Source organism: Acomys minous (genome assembly GCF_964271855.1).
Source record: "Acomys minous genome assembly, chromosome: 18".
Taxonomy (NCBI): Eukaryota; Metazoa; Chordata; class Mammalia; order Rodentia; family Muridae; genus Acomys; species Acomys minous.
The window spans coordinates 678718-702209 of NC_140501.1; the positions used below are offsets into that span (position 1 = coordinate 678718).

At 40.1% G+C, this 23492-nt stretch overlaps 1 protein-coding gene across 1 annotated transcript in view; it reads right to left on the reverse strand.

The window, feature by feature from the left end:
- ITGBL1 (integrin subunit beta like 1) overlaps positions 1 to 23492 on the reverse strand; it is a 233011-nt gene that overhangs the window by 22715 nt on the left and 186804 nt on the right. The window contains exon 8 of the mRNA XM_084767838.1: positions 354 to 470. Within this exon, the coding sequence (XP_084623964.1) occupies positions 354 to 470 (117 nt within the window). The remainder of the gene's footprint in view (positions 1 to 353; positions 471 to 23492) is intronic.

The window sequence follows — 23492 nt, forward strand, 5'->3', positions numbered from 1 at the left end:
AGTTTCAACTTGGACTGTAATCTCACAGTACTACTCCCCGGTTTCTTGGTGACATTTCATTCCTCCATCCGTGTTTATGAGTGTAATAAAAGGAATCATGAACAAATGGAAGCCTTTCACTTGCCACCAACTGGCATAGAACTTAGAAATTGATTTAGATTAGCCAGTCTTTTCACATATACCCAAGTCGAGAGTTCTTTCTTATAAAAGTGGTAATACAGCTATATTGCTTTCAAGTGTAATGGTGTACTTAACTTCTTTTGAACAGCGATTTTTAAAGGGGCAAACAATAAAGAAGGGCAGGCAAAGCCAACGGCATGCAGAGGATGTAAAGCTGAGCGAACAGGCATTACCTCCGCAGACCACACCCTCCAGGTCCTCACAGCGCCGGTCGTCACACTCGCAGGTCTTGCCGTACACTCTGTTGTCTCCAGGAGGGTAGCAAGTGCACCTGCCACATTCACATTTGCCTACGGGTATCCAGAGAGAGCACAGCGAGGAAGGACAGCATGAGAAGCATGTTCAAAACCCAAATCTGAAGTGTTCAGCAAACCTGTAACACGTTCCCTATAACACGCTGAAGGTCAAACATAAATGCCAAGAAAGCTGGGAGTGAAAAAGACAGTGGCTAGCTCAGAAGTTGGCTCCTCATATTACGCCACTTTTCTTTTTGTTTAACTAACCTTGAGGATTGATGAAACTATTTAATACCTAATTTAGTCTTAATGTACCATTAAAGCGATAGCAACGAAGAAGAATATACAATGTATATAAAATATTCACATATGATCAGTATATATTTTCATTTACTTTAACATAATTTGGTAATTTAAAATGGGGGTGGAACACCATCTAAAAAATAATCATAGGTATATTTCTGTTTGATAATTTAGTGATTATTTGTGGCCAATTCTCTAGTTCATAAAAATCAGTTTAACATGGAGCAAACATCAAAACCCATGAGCTCCTCAGTTTTATTATATTTAGCCTGAAATTTTGCTATTTGAAATCTGCAAGTATTGCAGAATGAGTTTGATTCATGCCTCAGGAAGCCTCTCAGTGAGATTGTTTCTTTAGTTATACCTAGGTGTTAAACACTGACTTCTCAATTTATCTCTTTGTTTTAAAAATACTACATATTGACTACCACATTACGCCCATTTGAAAGGATAAGAAATTGAGATATCATTGTGGCCAAGCAGTTGTTCATGGTGAACCAGCTAGTTAATATTAGAATCAAAATTCACATGCATTCTCACTGACCTTAAGCCGTGTTCACCTAACTATTAAATTATATTGTATCCTAATGGAGCACCATGACACCACACAAGAAGAAACTTTCTTTTGTCAGAAACAGGACTGGTTTGCCAGAAATTCATCTGGATGACAGTGCTCCAAGACATCTGTTACTTCCACTCATCAGCCCAGCTACCATATTTACACGCCCACAGACATGATACAGTGATGCTCAGGGGTGTCGCTGCATTTGTATCTTGTTATAGACATTTGGCATTGCTGATGATGAAGGAAGTAAATGGTATTTACATCATACAGTCGCAGAGCTGAAGTGGCAGATGATCTAATGCAATGATGCAGACTTTCTGTCGAGGCTGGTGGGGCCAGCGTCCACCTAGACCATTATGAATGATGAGACATTTTTAACCCATTTTTTGCTGGATTCTGAACAATTCTTCTTTCTACTTGTGGATAGCTCTAACTTCAGCAACAGAGAAGGGTCCCTTCATAAAAAAAACAAAACAAAACAAAACCACCAACAAAAACCCAGCCCCTCTGCTTGGCCTTTAGTGGCCGGAATGGAGACACATTAAAACCTATTTATAGAGTTATGATTATCAAGCAAAGGTATAGGCTCCAAGATGAAGCAGAACACTCAGCACTGCACAGGGCAACTGCAACCTGTGTCTCGGATGGTCCTGCTATCCAGGCTGCTGCAGAGGCGGTGATCCAAGTGAATTATGACCAGAACTCTTCGTAAAATATTCGCTTCCACAAATAATGAAGCATATAGTTAATGATGGCTGCACACTGAAGGCACAGACATTGTCCATGTGCCTCACTGCTTCCTGCTCTTGCTTTTTTTAAAATCATTTCCTCTATAGAATGCCACCAGTGGTGAGGAAACAGTGGAAATGTGTGCTCTCTATGGCACCATTGCCCTACTCATGCTTGGTAACATACCTTGTCTCTCATCTAGTGTAATTTCATTACTAAAGCACTAATTACAACCTTGTACTAGACAATCGGTGCCCAAATCTTAGCAAAGCAGCGAGATTTTTGCCAGTTTAAACTACCAGTGACTTTTTGCTTGTGTTGGCAGTTAGCAAATGTCTCAGCTACTGAGGTAGAAAGAAAATGGTAGGTAGATGTATTGTCTTAATTGAAAAAGAAGTTGGATTTAATCTATTTCTTTTATTTAAGAAATAATACTATTTTATAAATTGTTCTAAAGTTTTGACAATTTGAATGTGGTTCCATAAACTACCATAAATTAAAATTATCACAAATAAGGACAAAAGAGAATGACAGCATAAATGTCTAGTGCTAATGAGTGCTATTTGTGGTATGTTAATAAAAACAATAATCAATCTATGCTCAAATAAATTATGACAAATAGCTGGTTTATAAAAGGGTTTTAAAAACTTGAGTGATAAAAAATTACCCTATGAGCATGTACGGGGGAGGAGGTCCCACTCAGTCACAGTCATAGGGGAGGGGAGTAAGGGGAAAGTGGGAGGGAGGGAGGAATGGGAGGATATAAGGGATGGGATAACAACTGAGATGTAATATGAATAAATTAATAAACTATATTTAAAAAAAGATATGCAAAAGAAAAAATAATAGAATTAAAAAAAAAGAAAAGAAAAGAATTCAGTTACCCAGCCATGGTGGCACACACCTTTAATTTCAGCATTTAGGGAGGCACAGATGGTGGATTGCTGTGAGTTCAAGGCCAGCGTGGTCTGCAAAATGAGTCCAGGACAGCCAGGGAAACCCTGTCTCAAAAAAAGAGAGCAACTCTGTCCTCATATGAGTCACCTAGTAAAGGAAATATGGGCTGACTCTGACATGGACTCTGTTGCTTGCTTTTTGATCACTTCCCCCGGCAGGGCTACGTCACCAGGGCACAGGGGAGGAGGATGTGCTCATCCCTCCTGACATGCTTGACACTTGATATGCTTGGGTGTGAGGTTGGGTGGGGCTCCCCTTTTCTGAGGAGTAGGGGAGAGGTGAAGGGGGAAACAGGGAGGAAGAATGAGACCAGGAGGAGAGGAGGGATGGGGCTATGACCAGAATGTAAAGTGAATAAATAATAAAATAAATAAAAATACATTAATTTAGTTAATAGAATCAGTATTGACCTACCAAATTTTATCTTAAGTGTTTTCTACATTAATTTGAACTACTTTTATTAAATATAATTGACCTAAAAAGTTATTAAGCTTTACAAAAAGCCAGTCCAATGACACTTTATATAAAAGACAGTAATGCTTGTTATACAGATTTTAAGGCTTATTATACATTAGTAAAGAATAATAATTAAGGAAGGAAGATATCTAAGAGTAAAGATAAAAATAGATTTTAGGCATTTCACATCTGATATATAAAACCCATAAACATCCTAGTTCAGAAAATGTACACAGCTCATAGATCTGTGTATAGCTAATCATTTAACAGATTTAAAATACGTCTCACTTAAATCAAATCTTAATTTGGCTTTCTGTTTTTACTATATCATCAAGATATAAAACATTTTATTTTGAAGGTGTACATATGTTTGTCTTAGACCAAATAATACTTAAAGACATTGACTTTGGCTGTTAATGGCGATTCCTGCGAAATACTTAGCTAGCATCCGTAATACTAGCACTACAAAATAAAATATAAGACTAATGTGCTCTAATAAACTAACAAATATTTATTGAGATTCTGTTTTACATAAGGTTCCGGAATGGGAGTATCTTGCTGTACAGAAGAGCCACCTCTACATGTTCTGCTTCTATAAAGAGGTTGTCTCAGTTCACTAAATATTTATTACAAATAAAATAGTTGATAAGGAGTATACTAACAAATATTAAATAACTTTGGATAATTTTTCCTGGCTCTAAGAATGACTATTAGTATAAAAACAATTTGAATAATATTAGTATATGGAAAGTCAACTCTTCCCAATAATTGCTTTATTAAATATAGAAAGAGTTGGATTTGCCTAAGGCTTTCTTTCTTTTTAAGTTCAACTGTATATTTAACTATCTCAAAAATCTTAAAACATTCATTAATGAAGGAAGCTTAAATTTTTACATTGCTATGAATATTTAAGGCCATTTTAGATATGACCATATGTTTTATCATAAACTTTGTTCTGTGCTCATCAAATAATCAGCACTTGGACATTTGTACCATTGCTAGTTATGTCTACATAAATCCTCACACACTCTCCCATAAGCCAATGCACTGCTTTTAAAATCACCATGGTCTCGGAAAACATATGGTGTCATGTTCTTCTCTGTAAATAAGCAGAATCAAAATCAGGAGAAGGACGGATCAATCCCTTTCTACTGTGAGAATGTAAGCTCGGTGGTTGTGCTTAGAGAAATATGTAGGAGCTAAAACAAAGCAAAACCACAGATGAGTGGGAAAGTGTGTTAAGCTGGAGATGAGCAGCTCAGCAGTGCAGCGCAGAGCAAGAAACTCAAGAGAGACCGTGTTCTTCCACCTCGGCTCTCGTCCTGGCCACTGTGGTCCTCTGGGCTCACCATTAATTATAGCCGTCGCTTCAGTGACTACACTGGTCAGTTTCCTGAATCATCTTGTCCTGTGTCTCGGAAGTCATGTATAGTAGGCTCTCCTTTCTTTTCTTTTCATATTTCTAAGGGCTGTTTTTAGCTGTTTATTGTTTTGCTCAGTGTATCCTGCTGGATTTTCTTTTTTGTTTGTTTGTTTAAAGTTTTTTTTACACATAAATGCAATAGACTACATACAACAAGAAGAACCACAAAACAACCAGCAATTATATAAATGTTACATCCATAGTGTTTTGGTTATTTGTATTTGTCAACCTTGAAGAAAACATCTTTTCTATCTTGGTGATTCTAAAATTCTGAATGTAAATCGCTATCTATTATATCTCATCTCGATCAACTTAAAACATCTATCTATACCTAAAATTAACTTACCCCCTAAACAGCTAGGCTTAATTGTAAAACTAAACTATCTGGTCTTCAACCCCCATCAGAGACGTGAGAAGGAATAAAACTTAATTACCTAAGTAAACCTGAGGTACAGGTTAGCAGCTTTCCAAAACAGAAACAATGACAGAGACAGTTTGCTGCCTGAACAGTCACCCAAAACTCTCTATAATGTTGGAGCATTTCTTCAGCCTTCTGTCCCAGTATATCTTACAGACATATTTGTGAGGCAGGAACTATTGAGGCATTGATTACCCTGTCTTGGCAGAGATTGGCCATCGACTCTGTCTGCATTCAAGTTTGTCCTTTTTTAGACAGAATTCTGTCTGGGGCAGAAATGAGGATATTTTGCCCAGTGGCTGGTTTGCCACATTTGAAGCCATCTCCATAAGGGGGTTCTTTGATGCTCATCTTCTTCTTTGATGCTGACTGGGTTTTGCCAGAAATTAACCTGTCTTATTGTCAAAGAATCTTAAAATAATAGAAACATCTTTCCGTTTCTATTCTGTAGGTCTCTGAGGTTTTTGAAGACCTTATCTATTTTACTTTATCTATCTATAGAATTACATCTGTTAAACCTAGGACATATATTCTTGTGATAAAAGTAGACTAGTAATTGACATTATTTGATCGGCTAACAATTAGCTTGTATTACTTAGCTATTTTAAACGACCTGCAATAGCACTTTCAAAGCATTGGAAGTAACCTTGTACCATAATTGAGTTGTGTGAGTACAACCCCTCATCTTAGAGTAATGTGTGAAAACCAATCTTAAATTTGATTCCTATACCAATGTATCAAAATAAAACTTATTTTGTATTAATACGCAAAAATCTAAACCAGTGAATAAAAATAACCTTATTTGTGAGTAACAATTAAGCCTTAAGTTGAGGAGTCTTTATACAGATACTGAATCTTGGCTTGTCTCCAAATTCACTCTTGGAAACTTTTTTTCCTGTATTTTTCCAAGTAAAATCTTGCCCTCTATGTTTTTAAAACTATATTACATGAAAAAGAATCTCAAATGTATTATTGAACTAGACGTAGCCCCTTTGAATACTCTTATATCTTTGATAAAATGATAATCTAACTAGTTCTACAAAATGATCCAGTCAATCTAAATAATATCCTATAATATAATAATGTCACGGCTAATAAGGAATAATCAAAATCAAAATGAAGGCAGAAACATGTTCATTATAGTCATTATTATTATTAGTGCAAATGAATAAAAATAAGATTAAACCAAACAGAAAAGGGGATAATGAATGTTTTTATAAAAATAAAATTACAGTTTTATTAAAATACTAAGACATATAGTAAAAGCATATTAAACGAGTAAGTTTTTGCATTCCTATAGTAAACCAAATCTAACATTAAAAAATTTCTTATATACATGAATATTAGCAACACAAAACGAATGAACTTAAACTGTGTTCCTGCATAACGTCATCTCTAAGGTCTTAAGAGATTTTTCATTTTGTAAAAGGCATACTGTATTGCAGAATTTGAAGGAAGTATTTTTCATGAATATACTAAATTAATGTGGTACTAATTGAAATACGATAGATTTTTTAAAACACAAAATTGTTTTCAAATAAATATTCAGGCATCTTATTCAACAAAATAAATACCTGTGTGCATGTGTGCATGTTTATTTTTTTCTTGAGACAGAGTTACTCTGTGTAGCCTTGGCTGTCCTGGACTCACTTTGTAGACCAGGCTGGTTTTGAAATTACAGAGATTTGCCTGCCTCTGCCTCCCAGAGTGCTGATGTATGGGCCACTGCACCTGGCTGTATATGTGTATTTTTTTGAAAAGGATAAGGAGAGTAGTCTCCTGTCAGACAAAGATGAATCATATGAAATACAATCTAATTAAATGTAATGTTCCCCCCCCACTGTAGTAAATAAGTTAGTAATAATGAAAATGAAGAAAAGAAAAAAGAAATACAAAAACACTACCTTAATGATAATAGATTCTTAATATTATCAACAACACTGGAAAAAGTTTAAGACTATTAGAAATATAAACATCTTGTCAGTTCAGCTCACATTCACACTGGAAAACTTTGGCAGTGAAATATGGGATGAAAGATATAACATAAGGAACACACACAAGCAAAACAAATAGTATTATGTCATGGACTAGTAAACAAATAGTATTATGTCATGGACTAGTAAAGGCAGAAATGTAAATCATGCAAAACACCACTAAGGATTATTGCGATTCTGAACAGAGAAGATCAGTTACTATACATCAAACATTCATAAAAATAAGTTGCATCTATATCAGCTTTTTAAAAATATTTAAGTAGAATGTTAAAGAAAAAATTACATTCAATACTATTGACAGTTTCAATTAGTTCCCAGTTGACATATTTTTTTTATTTAATCACAAACAAAATCTCATCAGGATTTCTATACAGACTGTGAGCGAAGATAGTTTTAGAATGAAAGTAACAAAAAGCAAACCACTGTTGAACAAGAATGCAGAAAACTTTTTTCTAAGATGCCATGGCTTGTTTAAAGGAGGTTGTGTCTGAAGGAAAGAGACCGACAAAATCAACATAGACAATATAGAAGCGAGGCCTAGAATAGTCAGCATTCCATTAGGATGAGATGGCTGTGGGGCATACAGGAAAGACAATGTTCTGCATACACGGTGTTGGGTAAATAGCTATGAAAGAAAGTATTAAGAATTTGATAGGAGCCTGAAATTCACTAAAAGTATTGGTAGTGCAAAAAAGAATGAGAGATGAAATCAGCAAAACAGATCAGGCAACTGCCTTCTATCTGCCATACACAGAACACTATAAAATGACAACAAATACATACAAACATTAAAGATATGGGCAGGTCAGCTGGAAGGGTGATTCTGCATGTGGGAAGTTGACAAGGACAAAAAAAAAAACATGAAAAAGGCCTCCTCTTACTTAAAGTAAAACTCAATGATGTTCTACCACACACCTGTCAGATTAACAGGAATTTGAAAACAGACCACAATAAACACAGGAGATGGCCTTGAAGTGGAATCTTATACAGATTATAAACATGTAGAATATTGTGATTGTTTGACATAATTAAGTAATGTTGGTATGAAGATTCTAGAAACCAACAATGGTTATATTAAACTTGATTATATTAATATTATAAAAACATACATCTTTGCACCAGGATGTATTTCAAAACACTCTCAACAAAACTCTTCCTTATGATGTCATAGGAGAAATGTCTCAAATGTTCAATAACCATGGACTGCTTATACACCTTAATTGGGACACCACAGAGAAATTAATATGCTGACAGATGCAATATATGATTTTTATATCCTTTTGTTTTTAAATTGTGCATGTGTGTGTGTGTGTGTGTGTGTGTGTGTGTGTGTGTATGCAGGGGTTATAGACAGTTGTGAGCTGCCTGATGTGAGAGTTAGGAATACAACCTGTGTCTTCTTCAGGGACAGGAGGTAAGCGTCATAACTCCTGAGCCATCTTTCTAGCATACAGTAAAATAAGACTCTTCAAGCAAGCAGTCACTTGTAGAATCACACATTAAGTTTGCTGGTGTCCTTCCCAAACAAGCAAGTCTAAACACTGCAGTACTTAAGAACATTGTCTTGGGGGGTGGAGGGGGGAAAGCACAGATGTGATTACTTTGAAGGAAATGATATCTTCACAGGGGAGGAAGCATGCTCCAGGGGCGCAGAGGGAAAGGACTCACTAGCATGGAGGCATTATTCTATTTCCAGGGCTAAACGTTTGCGTATATCTTATGGGCTTAATATGTTATTTTAAAAATATTTAAAAATGTTTACACTTTCTTTATAAGTAAGGATGTTTTGTTGCATGTGTGCATATTTAAAATCCGAGGACTCAGCGCCCATAGAGGCCACACACTAGGATACTGATAGTAGACCTACAGATGACTGTGATCAGCCATGTGGGTGCTTAGAACCAAACCTGGGTTCTCTGCAAGGCTAGAAAGTGTTTTTTAACCATGGATCCATCTCTTCAGGCCTTAGTAGGTTATTTAAAAATAAGCTTATTATAGCCTAAGGCATTTTTTAAAAAGACGTTCAGTTCCTTTATTGAACCGCATTTAATTAAATCAATTAATTCAGTAAAGTCATCATTTAAATATAAAAGTTTGAATCACAAAATATTGAGAGGAGAATTGGATGGTGTTTTTCTAACCATTAGATGGAAAAGGCTGTTACAAACATGACATGAAAAGTTTTCAGACAGGAAATGTAAAGGGAAGTATTGATAAATTTGATTCTTAAAAGTCACTACTTAATTTATTTAAATCAAACTATAGCAAAGCAAGGAAGTTGCATAAATAAAGCATACTCCTTAATCATCCTAAATAATCATCCTGCTAGGTAAACATTAAGTATATTACATATGTACATATATTATATATGTATGATTTCATGAACATACATATAAGAGCAAATGTAAATGATGACTAGTGAACAAAAAAGGGGACATTCACAGCAGAAATAATTCACCCTGGTGAAAACAGAAAACTGTCTGGAGGAATTGTTCTTGGAAAGTTCATCTCTGATAGAAGCTAACGGTCTAAAACTTTCCAAAGCCTTCTGTATGAAACTATGGAGGCAAATTTTTGTTTCTCAGTTTATATGTCCCTCATTCCCTCTTCCTTCCCTCTCTGCAATTCCTTTTGATTCTCCATTCCCTTCCTTGCTCTTGTAGTAATTTGCCAAGTGCCCACAAACATGTACATACAAATCCACACACAATGTCTACTCCTCATCTCATACTAAGGTGTTTGTATGATAAACATCATCTTCCTTAAAGCATAATGACATAGAGAACACACATGTTCTCCTGCAAACATAGGCTCAACAAGACTCACTACTCTTAATTATCAATATCCATGTGATCACAGCTCTGTTGTTAAATCAACACACAATAGGATTATCAACTATCATGGCAGCTACTGAAGACACACTTCTTAAAAGGATGTTTAAGTAGCATCAATGAGGAGTGAATAAAGGTAAAGTGTACTAGTAGCCATACTCTATAGGACTAGCAAAAGTTTCTGGTAGTGCAAAGTTGAACTTTATAGTGTTTAGTTAAATGTTAGGAAGAGTCACAATGAGAGAGAGAGAGAGAGAGAGAGAGAGAGAGAGAGGGAGGGAGATCATGTCTCATAAAAGACCACGTTCCGCCTGTGGCTGGAGTTTACAAGCATTTGTGAGTACCCCAACATGGGCACTATAAGTTGAGTCCTCTGAAAGAACAGGCACGCTCTTAACTTTAAATATAGGGCTGGATTTTGACGTTGGCATATCTTCTGGTAAACACAATTATTTAAAAGAATAAGTCAGGCCTCATTTATCATCACTTCTATGTTAGGACATTACCCAGGATTATTATAAATGCTAAAAGATGTATTGGATACAAAGGGCATTTCCAAGGCACTGTGTCCTATAGATGTTCTGCAAACATCACACATAAACATTATATTACAGTATCATTATTGCTGCACATACTTTCAATAATAAAACATACTGGGACATAGATTTTAATTACTTAGATAAAATTTGTTCACCTCTATTCTCACTTTATTTTTCAATTAAAGCAACCAAAATTTGTACTTCCTGCTTTAGAATTAGATTATTTAAGAAGAGCTTCTTTATACTGACTGCACCTGCCAAGATGGTAACAGCAGGCTCACTGTCTATGACCTTATTTTTCTCCTTTTATAAAATGTTGTAAATCATGCTTGCAGAACAAGCTCAATAGTTGGAGAGTAATTAGAGGCTCACATAAAACATAAAAGAGATTAGCACTTTACTAACATAGTCCTGCTTTGCCTAAAATAATAGGTTTGCCATAGCAACCTGATTGCACTAGAAAAAAAAGTGCCTTCCAAATACATCCTAAATTCCCTTGAAATTTCTATGAGAAGAAATTAAGCATTTGAGAACTATAATATTCTGTACCATTTCATCGAAGCACAAATATTTTTTTCTCTTGGGGAATGAAGTAGCCTTGCCTCAGAGATTTGAAGGTGAAATAGTACCCTCACCTTCCATTTCAAAACAAGCAGATAACAAACAACAACAAAACAACAACAAAACAAAAAAACAAAACTTTGAATCCCACCCACATTGACATCATACATGAATTTTTACACAAAAAAAGATTACTCTTTATTTTAAAGTACAAATACTCTCAGTCCTTTTATTTGGACATTCATTCTTAGAACAAGGTAATGAAGTTGCCATGGAGTCACATAAGGAAATTAGACAACTGAATGAATGCTGTACTAAAAGGATTTTCTGCAGCCTCCAAATTGAAACCTGGAAAAGGAGTAACAGGTCTTACTCATGTCTAGTGGTTTTCCAAGGCATTTCCTAGGCCTTCAAAGGATGTTATCTTAATTCTTGACCCTTATATAGTTTCTAAAAATAACATAAAATAAGAGTCAAGCCTCATATTCTTCCTAGCAAAGAGGCCAGAGACTGGAGCTATGGATGGTACTGGGATATATGACATCAGCGCTGGGCATTAAACTTGGGTCCTCTGGAAAAGCAGGTGCTCTTAACTGCTGAACCATTTCTTTAACTTCTATTTTAAAATTTAAAAAAAATCACAACTTAAAAAATGTAAAAATAATGCCTTGTCCATAATTTGTCTAGTGTCTAAATAGCATTTAAAATGTAATCTCATCATCATGTTTGTAACCTACCTATGAAGTTTCCATCCAGTTTTGAGAAATTGCCCTTCACACCATATTAAAGATGGAGGCCAATCTTCAGTTTTGTTCCTGTTCTCTTAAGAATGCCATCAATCATACTTCAAACCCAGGAATTGTCATCTTGGAAATGTCAGCAACCTGATAACCTTAAACATAAGGACACGGCCAACTCGCTTTCCAGCCTTCAGATAGGAGACAGGGTTGGCATGCTGACTAAGAGTGAGCATGCACTCCTTCTCCCTCACCATACACAGCATATGGCCATTTTCTTGAAATCAAACTGAGATTTAATTAAGGTTCTATTAGATTATAAAATTAACTGTATTATATGTCTCATTCACATCTTCTAAAACCACAGGATTTCATATCAGAAGACTGAAAACAAAGAAAGCAGAACGAATCACAGGGAAACATGATTCTCCCCAGTTCCCACATCGTTTGAAATGTAATGCATTCTTTGATGTGACAGGAACTCAGAAGGAAATGATGCCATTGGCTCCTATGTGAAAAGATTTGCTTTCACCTGATGCTTATATTGAAACAAATAGATCATTCAGTCTAAACAATGACACTAACATTATCCTGCAAGATAATTCAGAAAATGAAATGAATGTGTTGATGGAGAACAAAGAAACATTAAACGCTCGTGTGCTGTACACAGTGACGATGCTGGATCACAGGAAGCACAGTGTTGGATGAAGCTGGGTTACTTTTGTCTTGATAATCTTCAGTTTCAACACATCTGATTGCCTGAGAGTCCCATAATGTACTGCAAAGCCGGAAGTCACGGCAAAACTCCAGTGAGAGATTTAATTTGCAGATTCACTTTTTTCTTTTATAAAATGACAACTGCTTTGTGGAAAGAATAATTAATAATCATTCTAAGCACAATCCCTTCCAAGTTTCTTATTTATCTTCCACTTCAGTTTATTATTATTTTTCTTCAGGAATATGAGTTTTTGTTGTCTTAATTGTTGAGATATAGTATGACTTTGCACTCACAATCCTCCTTGGCCACCACACCCACTATAGATGTGGCATTATATGTTAGGTTTTTAAAATATAAGAAAGAAAATAGATTACAACAAAGTATACAATATTTGTTTAGCTTCTGGCAACATAAAACTCAAATAATATGCTATATCTAAAATGCTTTCATTACTGTTCTCATGGGAAGTAATGTAATTCTTCAGAATTACCAGATGCAAAAGATGAACTGAAACAAGAGCAAGAAACTACAAACTCTTGAAAAGTTGCCCTGAAGTAAAAAGCCTGCACAGGCACTTCAAGCATTGAAAGTGGAAAAGATGAAGAAGCTGTCTATTTGGGTAACCCTGAGAGCCCTGAGACCAGCATTTGTACTCTCAGAATTAGAGTGTCATCGTTGAAGAAAAAAAAAAGAGAGAGAGAGAGAGAGACTCATTCTGTGTCTCAAGAGCATTTATCATTAGAAACCACATACAGACTTAAAGCATAAGACTAACAGATACATACAAAGAAACAAATCACCAAGAGTCAAAGTCCACAGTAGCAGCATTCTTTAAGCTCTCACAGGATATTGACTAGTAATCTGTCTTGTCAAATTTATCTTAATGATGTTTGTTATTATTACTTATGCATTCTTTATAAACAAATAACTTGGCCATTTATAACCAGTAGGAATCGGTCTGTTGTACAATAAAAGGGCAGTTTTTTCAGGAGTAACTATCAAGAACAAATATTAATCATTCTGCTATTGAGGCACGCTGAGATGAGTGAGTACAGGTTGCCTTAGTTTATACAGTAGGTGTTTAAAGGGACTGAGTTATGCTTCTCCTTTCTTTATTCTATTACTCAGAAGTTCAAACCGCTGAAATGTGCTCATGCACATGCTCATGTGAAATCTGCCTCACAAATCTCTTTGTCCTTTGAGATTAATCATTCACACCCTCTAATAAGCACTTTCTGGTTATTTTTTTCTTAAAGGAAAACATTTAATTGGGGCTGGCTCACAGTTTCAGAGGTATAGCTCATTATCATGGTGGGAAGCATGACAGCATGCCGGCCGACTTGGTGCTGCAGGAGCCGAGAGGTCTGCATCTTTTTTGTGCTTGTTCATTTACTTACTTACTTACTTACTTACTTACTTACTTACTTACTTACTTACTTAATCACTTTACAGCTTGATCACAGCACCCTCCCTCTTCTCCTTCCAGCCCCACCCTCATGCCACCCTCTCTCACTTCTCATAGAAAGGGAAGCCCTCCAATGAGTGCTAACCCATGCTGTCAGACCAAGTTACAGCAGGACTAAGCACATCCTCTCCCAGACAAGGCAGCCAAGGTAGGGCAAAGGAAAGGGATCCAAAGGCAGGCGACAGACTCAGAGACAAGCACTACTGCCGTTGTTAGGGGACTCACATGATGACAAGCTGTACATCTACACATATGTAAGAGATCTAGGTCTGGCCCTGTGTATGGACTTTGGTTGGTGGTTCAGTCTATGTGATTTCCCCATGGGCCCAGGGTAGTTTACTCTGCAGGTCTTCCTGTGGTGTCCCTGGCCCCTCCGGCTCCCTCAATCCTTCCCCCCCCATTCTCCTAGATAGCACCTCAGGCTCAGTCCATTGATTGTGGTGGGCCTCTGCATCTGTTTCCATAAGCCGCTGGACAAAGCCTCTCAGAAGACAGTTATGTCAGGCTCCTGTCTGCAAGCATAGCAGAGTATCAATAGTGTCAGGGGTTGGCTTTATCCGATGGGGTGGGTCCCAAGTTGGTCCAGTCATTGGTTTGCCATTTCCTCAATCTCTGCTCCATCTTCATCCCTACACCTCTTGTAAGCAAGACCAATTTTGGGTCAAAGGATTTATGGATCAGTTGGTGTCCATCTCTCTTCACTGAGAGTCCCCCACGGCTGCAGGAGGTGGCTACTTCAGGCTCCATATGCCTCCCTCACTGCTAGGAGTCTCATCTAGAGTTATCCCCATAGACTTTCAGGACCACCAGCACATCATTCTTGTGCTTAACTTTAGTGATAGGTAGTCATCATTGTGAAGTTTAAGATAGAAATTTGATAATGCTCTAATATATGAACATGGTTTAAGTTTTGTTTAATATAAAATATTTATTATGTATTCATATTATATATATATGTAGACTTCTAACTTGTAGCTTGAAATCAATGATTATATCAGTAATCAACAAGTTTATGCTATTATTCAAAAATCCATCCAACACACACACACACACACACACACACACACACACACACACATACACATACACACACATACACACACGCACACACACACACCTTCCTATTCCTATACAAAAAATTGCTTGTCAAAAATGGAAAGTAGGGACTGACTTTCACATGAACTCTGGTGCCCCATATTTGACCACGTCCTCTTGATGAGGAGGCCAAGAGGCACTCAGAGGAAGGATAGCAGGCTACCAAGAAGAGACTTGATACCATAGGATCATATACAGGGGGAAGAGGTCCCTCTCAGTCACAGTCATGGGGGAGGGGAATAGGGTGAAACAGGAGGGAGGGAGGAATGGGAGGATACAGGGATGGGATAACAATCGAGATGTAATGTGAATATTATCAATAAAAAAGATAAAAATATTGCTTGTCAAATAAAAAAAAACTCCATTAAATGGGGCCTGGTGAGATTGCTTATTGGTTAAGAGAACTGTCTGCCTTTCCAGAGAACCTGGGTTCAATTACTAGCACACACATGGCAGTTCACAACTGTCTGTAACTAAAGCTCCATAGGATCTGACACCCTCACACAGATATACAGGCAAAATACCAATGCACATTTTTGAAAATGCAAAAATCCATCAAACATATGTATACACACACACACACACACACACACACACACACAAACACACACACACACAATTACTGAATGTTTTTCAGTTTCACAAATTATTATTTTTCATGTTTTTGCTTTTATTGTTTAAAGCAACTTTTAAGTCTAAATGAGATCGATCATATTATTCTCCTCCTCTAATTCGTCTTCTCCTCCCCTCAGCCCTACCCATCCTTCTCCTCCCCTCAGCCCTACGCATCCTCCTCCTCCCCTCAGCCCTACTCATCCTTCTCCTCCTCCGCTCAGCCATACTCATCCTCCTCCTCCCCTCAGCCCTACCCATCCTCCTCCTTCCCTCAGCCCTACGCATCCTTCTCCTCCCCTCAGCCCTACCCATCCTTCTCCCCTCAGCCCTACGCATCCTCCTCCTTCCCTCAGCCCTACGCATCCTTCTCCTCCCCTCAGCCCTACTCATCCTCCTCCTCCCCTCAGCCCTACCCATCCTCCTCCTCCCCTCAGCCCTACCCATCCTTCTCCCCTCAGCCCTACCCATCCTCCTCCCCTCAGCCCTACCCATCCTTCTCCTCCCCTCAGCCCTACCCATCCTTCTCCTCCCCTCAGCCCTACCCATCCTCCTCCTTCCCTCAGCCCTACCCATCCTCCTCCTTCCCTCAGCCCTACCCATCCTTCTGCTCCCCTCAGCCCTACGCATCCTTCTCCTCCCCTCAGCCCTACCCATCCTCCTCCTCCCCTCAGCCCTACCCATCCTTCTCCTCCCCTCAGCCCTACTCATCCTTCTCCTCCCCTCAGCCCTACTCATCCTCCTCCTTCCCTCAGCCCTACTCATCCTTCTCCTCCCCTCAGCCCTACCCATCCTCCTCCTCCCCTCAGCCCTACCCATCCTTCTCCTCCCCTCAGCCCTACGCATCCTTCTCCTCCCCTCAGCCCTACCCATCCTCCTCCTTCCCTCAGCCCTACCCATCCTTCTCCTCCCCTCAGCCCTACCCATCCTCCTCCCCTCAGCCCTACGCATCCTCCTCCTTCCCTCAGCCCTACGCATCCTTCTCCTCCCCTCAGCCCTACCCATCCTCCTCCTTCCCTCAGCCCTACGCATCCTCCTCCTTCCCTCAGCCCTACGCATCCTTCTCCTCCCCTCAGCCCTACTCATCCTTCTCCTCCCCTCAGCCCTACGCATCCTTCTCCTCCCCTCAGCCCTACCCATCCTCCTCCTTCCCTCAGCCCTACCCATCCTCCTCCTCCCCTCAGCCCTACTCATCCTCCTCCTCCCCTCAGCCCTACTCATCCTTCTCCTCCCCTCAGCCCTACGCATCCTTCTCCTCCCCTCAGCCCTACCCATCCTCCTCCTTCCCTCAGCCCTACGCATCCTTCTCCCCTCAGCCCTACGCATCCTTCTCCTCCCCTCAGCCCTACCCATCCTTCTCCTTCCCTCAGCCCTACCCATCCTTCTCCTTCCCTCAGCCCTACCCATCCTTCTCCTCCCCTCAGCCCTACCCATCCTTCTCCTCCCCTCAGCCCTACCCATCCTTCTCCTCCCCTCAGCCCTACGCATCCTTCTCCTCCCCTCAGCCCTACCCATCCTCCTCCTTCCCTCAGCCCTACCCATCCTCCTCCTTCCCTCAGCCCTACGCATCCTTCTCCTCCCCTCAGCCCTACCCATCCTCCTCCTCCCCTCAGCCGTACCCATCCTCCTCCTTCCCTCAGCCCTACCCATCCTCCTCCTCCCCTCAGCCCTACTCATCCTCCTCCTCCCCTCAGCCCTACTCATCCTCCTCCTCCCCTCAGCCCTACCCATCCTCCTCCTTCCCTCTGCCCTACCCATCCTCCTCCTCCCCTCAGCCCTACCCATCCTCCTCCTTCCCTCTGCCCTACTCATCCTCCTCCTCCCCTCAGCCCTACTCATCCTTCTCCTCCCCTCAGCCCTACGCATCCTTCTCCTCCCCTCAGCCCTACCCATCCTCCTCCTTCCCTCAGCCCTACGCATCCTCCTCCTCCCCTCAGCCCTACTCATCCTTCTCCTCCCCTCAGCCCTACGCATCCTTCTCCTCCCCTCAGCCCTACCCATCCTCCTCCTTCCCTCAGCCCTACCCATCCTCCTCCTCCCCTCAGCCCTACTCATCCTCCTCCTCCCCTCAGCCCTACTCATCCTCCTCCTCCCCTCAGCCCTACCCATCCTCCTCCTTCCCTCTGCCCTACCCATCCTCCTCCTCCCCTCAGCCCTACTCATCCTCCTCCTCCCCTCAGCCCTACTCATCCTTCTCCTCCCCTCAGCCCTACGCATCCTTCTCCTCCCCTCAGCCCTACCCATCCTCCTCCTCCCCTCAGCCCTACGCATCCTTCTCCTCCCCTCAGCCCTACCCATCCTCCTCCTTCCCTCAGCCCTACTCATCCTCCTCCTCCCCTCAGCCCTACTCATCCTCCTCCTCCCCTCAGCCCTACTCATCCTTCTCCTCCCCTCAGCCCTACGCATCCTCCTCCTCCCCTCAGCCCTACTCATCCTTCTCCTCCCCTCAGCCCTACTCATCCTTCTCCTCCCCTCAGCCCTACGCATCCTTCTCCTCCCCTCAGCCCTACTCATCCTTCTCCTCCCCTCAGCCCTACGCATCCTTCTCCTCCCCTCAGCCCTACCCATCCTCCTCCTTCCCTCAGCCCTACGCATCCTCCTCCTCCCCTCAGCCCTACTCATCCTTCTCCTCCCCTCAGCCCTACCCATCCTCCTCCTTCCCTCAGCCCTACGCATCCTCCTCCTCCCCTCAGCCCTACTCATCCTTCTCCTTCCCTCTGCCCTACCCATCCTCCTCCTCCCCTCAGCCCTACTCATCCTCCTCCTCCCCTCAGCCCTACTCATCCTTCTCCTCCCCTCAGCCCTACGCATCCTTCTCCTCCCCTCAGCCCTACCCATCCTCCTCCTTCCCTCAGCCCTACGCATCCTCCTCCTCCCCTCAGCCCTACTCATCCTTCTCCTCCCCTCAGCCCTACCCATCCTCCTCCTTCCCTCAGCCCTACGCATCCTCCTCCTCCCCTCAGCCCTACGCATCCTTCTCCTCCCCTCAGCCCTACCCATCCTCCTCCTCCCCTCAGCCCTACTCATCCTCCTCCTCCCCTCAGCCCTACTCATCCTTCTCCTCCCCTCAGCCCTACTCATCCTTCTCCTCCCCTCAGCCCTACCCATCCTTCTCCTCCCCTCAGCCCTACCCATCCTTCTCCCCTCAGCCCTACCCATCCTTCTGCTTCCCTCAGCCCTACCCATCCTTCTCCTCCCCTCAGCCCTACCCATCCTCCTCCTCCCCTCAGCCCTACCCATCCTCCTCCTCCCCTCAGCCCTACCCATCCTTCTCCTCCCCTCAGCCCTACCCATCCTTCTGCTTCCCTCAGCCCTACCCGTCCTTCTCCTCCCCTCAGCCTTACCCATCCTTCTCCTCCCCTCAGCCCTACTCATCCAACTTTAAATTTTTTCTAAGAAATATAAGCACCCACTACAACCAAAATGTCTGCCAATATTAAGAAAGCAAAATAAAAACACTTTTCTAATTCCCTTAAGCCACCAAATTATAATAAATTCCAAACAAAAGCATATGAGCACACACACACACACACACACACACACACACACACACACACACAGGAAAAAACAACAAAACAAACTGTGAGATTCATTTTATGTTGCTCAAGTGTCACTGATCATGAGGCCTTCCCTGGAGTGGTTAATAAATCTAATGCCATTCCATTGAAGAAAACTGATTTTCCCTCTCTCAGCAGGAATAAATGACAGTTTAGTTCATAAATAATTACTACCTCAATATATAAACAATACTGAAGCTGTGAAAAATCACTAGAAAGTAAAAACATACAGAAATACAAGGCAGATAATTTCCCTAATTAAATTCATCAGAGAAAAATACTATTAAAGTGTTAATGAATTTTTTTCTCATTTTTTATTTAGAACTACATACACATACATGTGTGTGTGTGTATATATATATATATATGCAGCATAATTTTACCTAAACTTGTGGAAGCTGTTCTTATGAGGAGGACTCTGAGGACAAAATGTAATCCAATTTTCTACTATTCCTTTTCATAACCAGGACTATGGCTGAACTTCCACTTCAAATATGGAAGTTTCTTGAAAGGAGCAGGTAATCCCAGTGCCAGATCGAATTCTGTTGCATACATCTGAGCTCTGCCTGCTGATCAAATTTCAAGAACATATTAGTCTATGCAGAGCTTGGCTAACTGGCCATTCTTCCCTAGTGAAGAAATGATGCTGGCTTACTCACTTATGCCAGCTGCATATCAACTCTAGGAGTGAAAAAGAAGTCATTCTCCAGCAGGCTACCCACACGTTCATGGGCCCTTACAAAGGACACGGGCTGCGACATGCATGAGTCAGGCCATGGTGGCTTTGGCCCTTCACTCAGGATTGTGTAAAGGATAGGGTAAAAGTGATGAGATATTGTTTTTGCCTTGTTATTTTCAGATTATCAAAATTCACCAAATTCCAGTTCCAGTTATTTCAAAACACAAAGGGAAAGTGTCTAAAACTTAAACCCAGGAAAATAATAAGAGAGAATTTCATCATGTTATGATTGTTGGTGACAAGAGGAATTTTTTCTTAATTATATCTTTTCTTTAGTCTTGATATTGTCTTACATGAAACATAATCATATTCACCCTTATTTCACTTGCCAATATCCCAGTGACTCTCTTTTTATGTTTCAAAAGAGAAATGTCTGTAACAGGTTCAGATATATGAACCTCTAGTCTCCTTTGGATGGCATTTGGGGGTACTTATGGGACCTTTAGGGCGTTCAGCCTTGCTGTAGGAAGTCTGTCACCAGGAGTGGCTTAGCATGTTTATAGTCTTGACTAACTTCCTGTTCACTCTCTCTGATCTCTGCCTATGGAAAAGGCGTGACTTCCCGGCTTCTTCCTTCTGCCATGCCTCCACTGTCATTATTGAACCTCAACTCAAAATAAACTCTTTCTTCCATATGTCATGGTGTTCATCACAATAACAAAAATGAACTAATATGCTTTGCAACACGGGGTCCCAACAGCATGTCATCTTTTTTTTCTTGTGATTGTCATTTGGTTGGTTGATTTTGTTTGATAGTATAACTACTGTTTTAAATGTTGTTACAGAGGTAAAAATCTAATATGAACTTCACAGTAATGGAAATGAAGGTTGGATTTACAGACATAGAAATACTAATAACCAGAGGAAAGGAGATGTTAAAGTAATCAGTGCCTCTTTCTGCTTATGCCAAGTGGCTCTTGGTTCCAGTTTTGTGGTTTTGCTGTACGACCAATGTGCTTACATATGTGAGAAAGAATTACAACAGGAATTTGCATCTCTGGAGGACAAATTATTAGTGCATTAATTTGACTAAATTTATCTTGTCTAACACCTAGATTTTTTTCTGCATTTACATAGGCATGTCTAGCAACTGCTCCCACACAAGAAAACAGATAAGAAAATGAAAACACCTATTCTATGCCATCAGTGCAGCTGGGGTACCGCAGTGTGCGGGCATTTCATGGGCAAGGCAGTTTTGAGGAATGTTCTCTTTGCCAAGAACCACAACGTCTTTACTTCTTTACTTTTCAACAGGCCCACCATTCTTTGCATCAATTTAACCAAAATCATTTGCAGAAAGCCGAGCTCAAAGACCTTGTAACATTATAGAAAATCCAAATGTGTTCTACTCTGTGTATCATGCTTTCATCTTCCCTGGAGTCCTACAGGACACTTCTGGGATGAAGTCTTTATTTCACATTCAGTCATATGTTCTTCTCTGAGCCTTGCTTTCTTCTTGCTGTAGATGCAACCTGGTTTCTCCGCAGAACCCTTCCAAGCCTCCCCTCTTGGTCTCCTAGGTCCTCTCAAATTATTGCCTCTTACCAAGGTTTACTTACAACTTTATACAGTCTTTGGTCCTACCAAATCTCAGTGCCTTCTATTGGTCTGCAACAACTGTGTGAACTAAAACTTCCTGTCTTCCAGACTTGTGCATAAGTTGTCCTACCAATTTGTATCACAAAGAACTAACCCTCAATGCCAACCGTCCACTCACTCCACTCTTTGCACTGTCCCTAAAAGCCTTTATTTCTTTTATAATTACACAAATACAAATGCAACCTAATAACTCAGAACAAGTGACCTATTTTTCTCTTTGACTCAGATTGCTAAAACAGACTTTTGGTAAAATAGATCCCAGGAAAAAAGAATTATACCATTTGTACAACTCCCCATCTGTGGCACCACCTCCTTCCTAGCCCCTATTACATTCCCACTATGGTCATTTTCCCACTTCTGCATCATGCACATGGTAGTCAGTAATGTATCAAAGGAAAGAAAAACAGCCTAACCACTCACTGCTTTAAAACTTTTTGTAATTTTCTTTATTTTATAAAATAAAATAAAATTTATTCTTTCAGACCCTATTTTGTCTGTCTGAGACCAAGGTCTAAACTCATCTCTGTATTTCTTGGCCTCAGCCTCTATAATCTGTTTGATTCCTAAATCTTTAACTATGGATAGACTCTTTATACTCCATATTACACATTTTTAAGATTTAGGTACATCAAATATTATTGGTATATATCTAATAAAACATAAAAGGTGGTTTGAAGCTTCAGATATATTTACTTTATCCAGAAACATTTGGGCACTTGATGATCTAATGAGAAGGTTGATACTTGGCTATGCTTCCACACCAGAGGACATGCACTTATTTAAAAAAAAATACGTAACAATATCTCTCTAGCACTCTTATTCTTTCTCTCATTCTTTCTGGGGCAACAGACACTTCACTGGGCAAAGCAAACAATCATCCTTCCTGTTAAGGAATAATTTGATAAGAATGAAATCAATGAAAGTGTAGAACAGAGCTCTGGGTACTAAGTTCTCATGGTTTCTTAGAACAAAGAAACATCAATAAATTAAAGCTAGTTAAAATGGGTGTGGGAGAAACCAGAATGTGTAATTACTCCTATGTCTTCATAAACCTTAAGTTGAAAAATTATAAAATTGAACTTTGGTTTCAGCAAGATTATATTGGAAGCTATTTGGAGACTACATAGATCCAGGCTCACAGGAGGTGCCTTGGAAAGGTTGACCTGGAGGACAAACACTGGGGTTCTTAGAGCCAGGAGAATGAGAGGCAAAGATCTGCAATGAGGTTGTGGAAAGGGTAGATGGCAGATCAGACATTACCTCATTCGACTGGAAAATACTGTGTCTAAACAAGTGCAGATGCCCATGAGAAATATTATCTGCAAGGCCACAACCTTGAAAATACTTTTTAAAAACTCCTCTAATTCTAAAGGTAACCAAGATATCCACTTTTAAATGTCTGCAATAATTTCTTTGCAGACTATATTTATATGAATCCCATAGTCTTAGAAAGAAATAATCAAGGATACGAAGTAAATATTTGACATAATTTTCTACATACACAAGGACCAGTAAAAGATTCTGATTCCAGAACTTTAATGAGCTCTTTCTGTAAATGAAGCAAATACTTCCCATTGTAAATTGTCTTCCAGTTCACAGTAAAAATATGGATCAAAGAAACATATGCTTTCATGTTAGAATTTCAATAAAAATTGAAAATCTATAAACAACAGAAGTGAGCAGATGTTCAAAAACATACAATATCCTAAAATGAAAAATATCAATTTATGGAATAGTGTGTATGTATCTCCCCAATAAGAGCAAATTACATAAGTCAT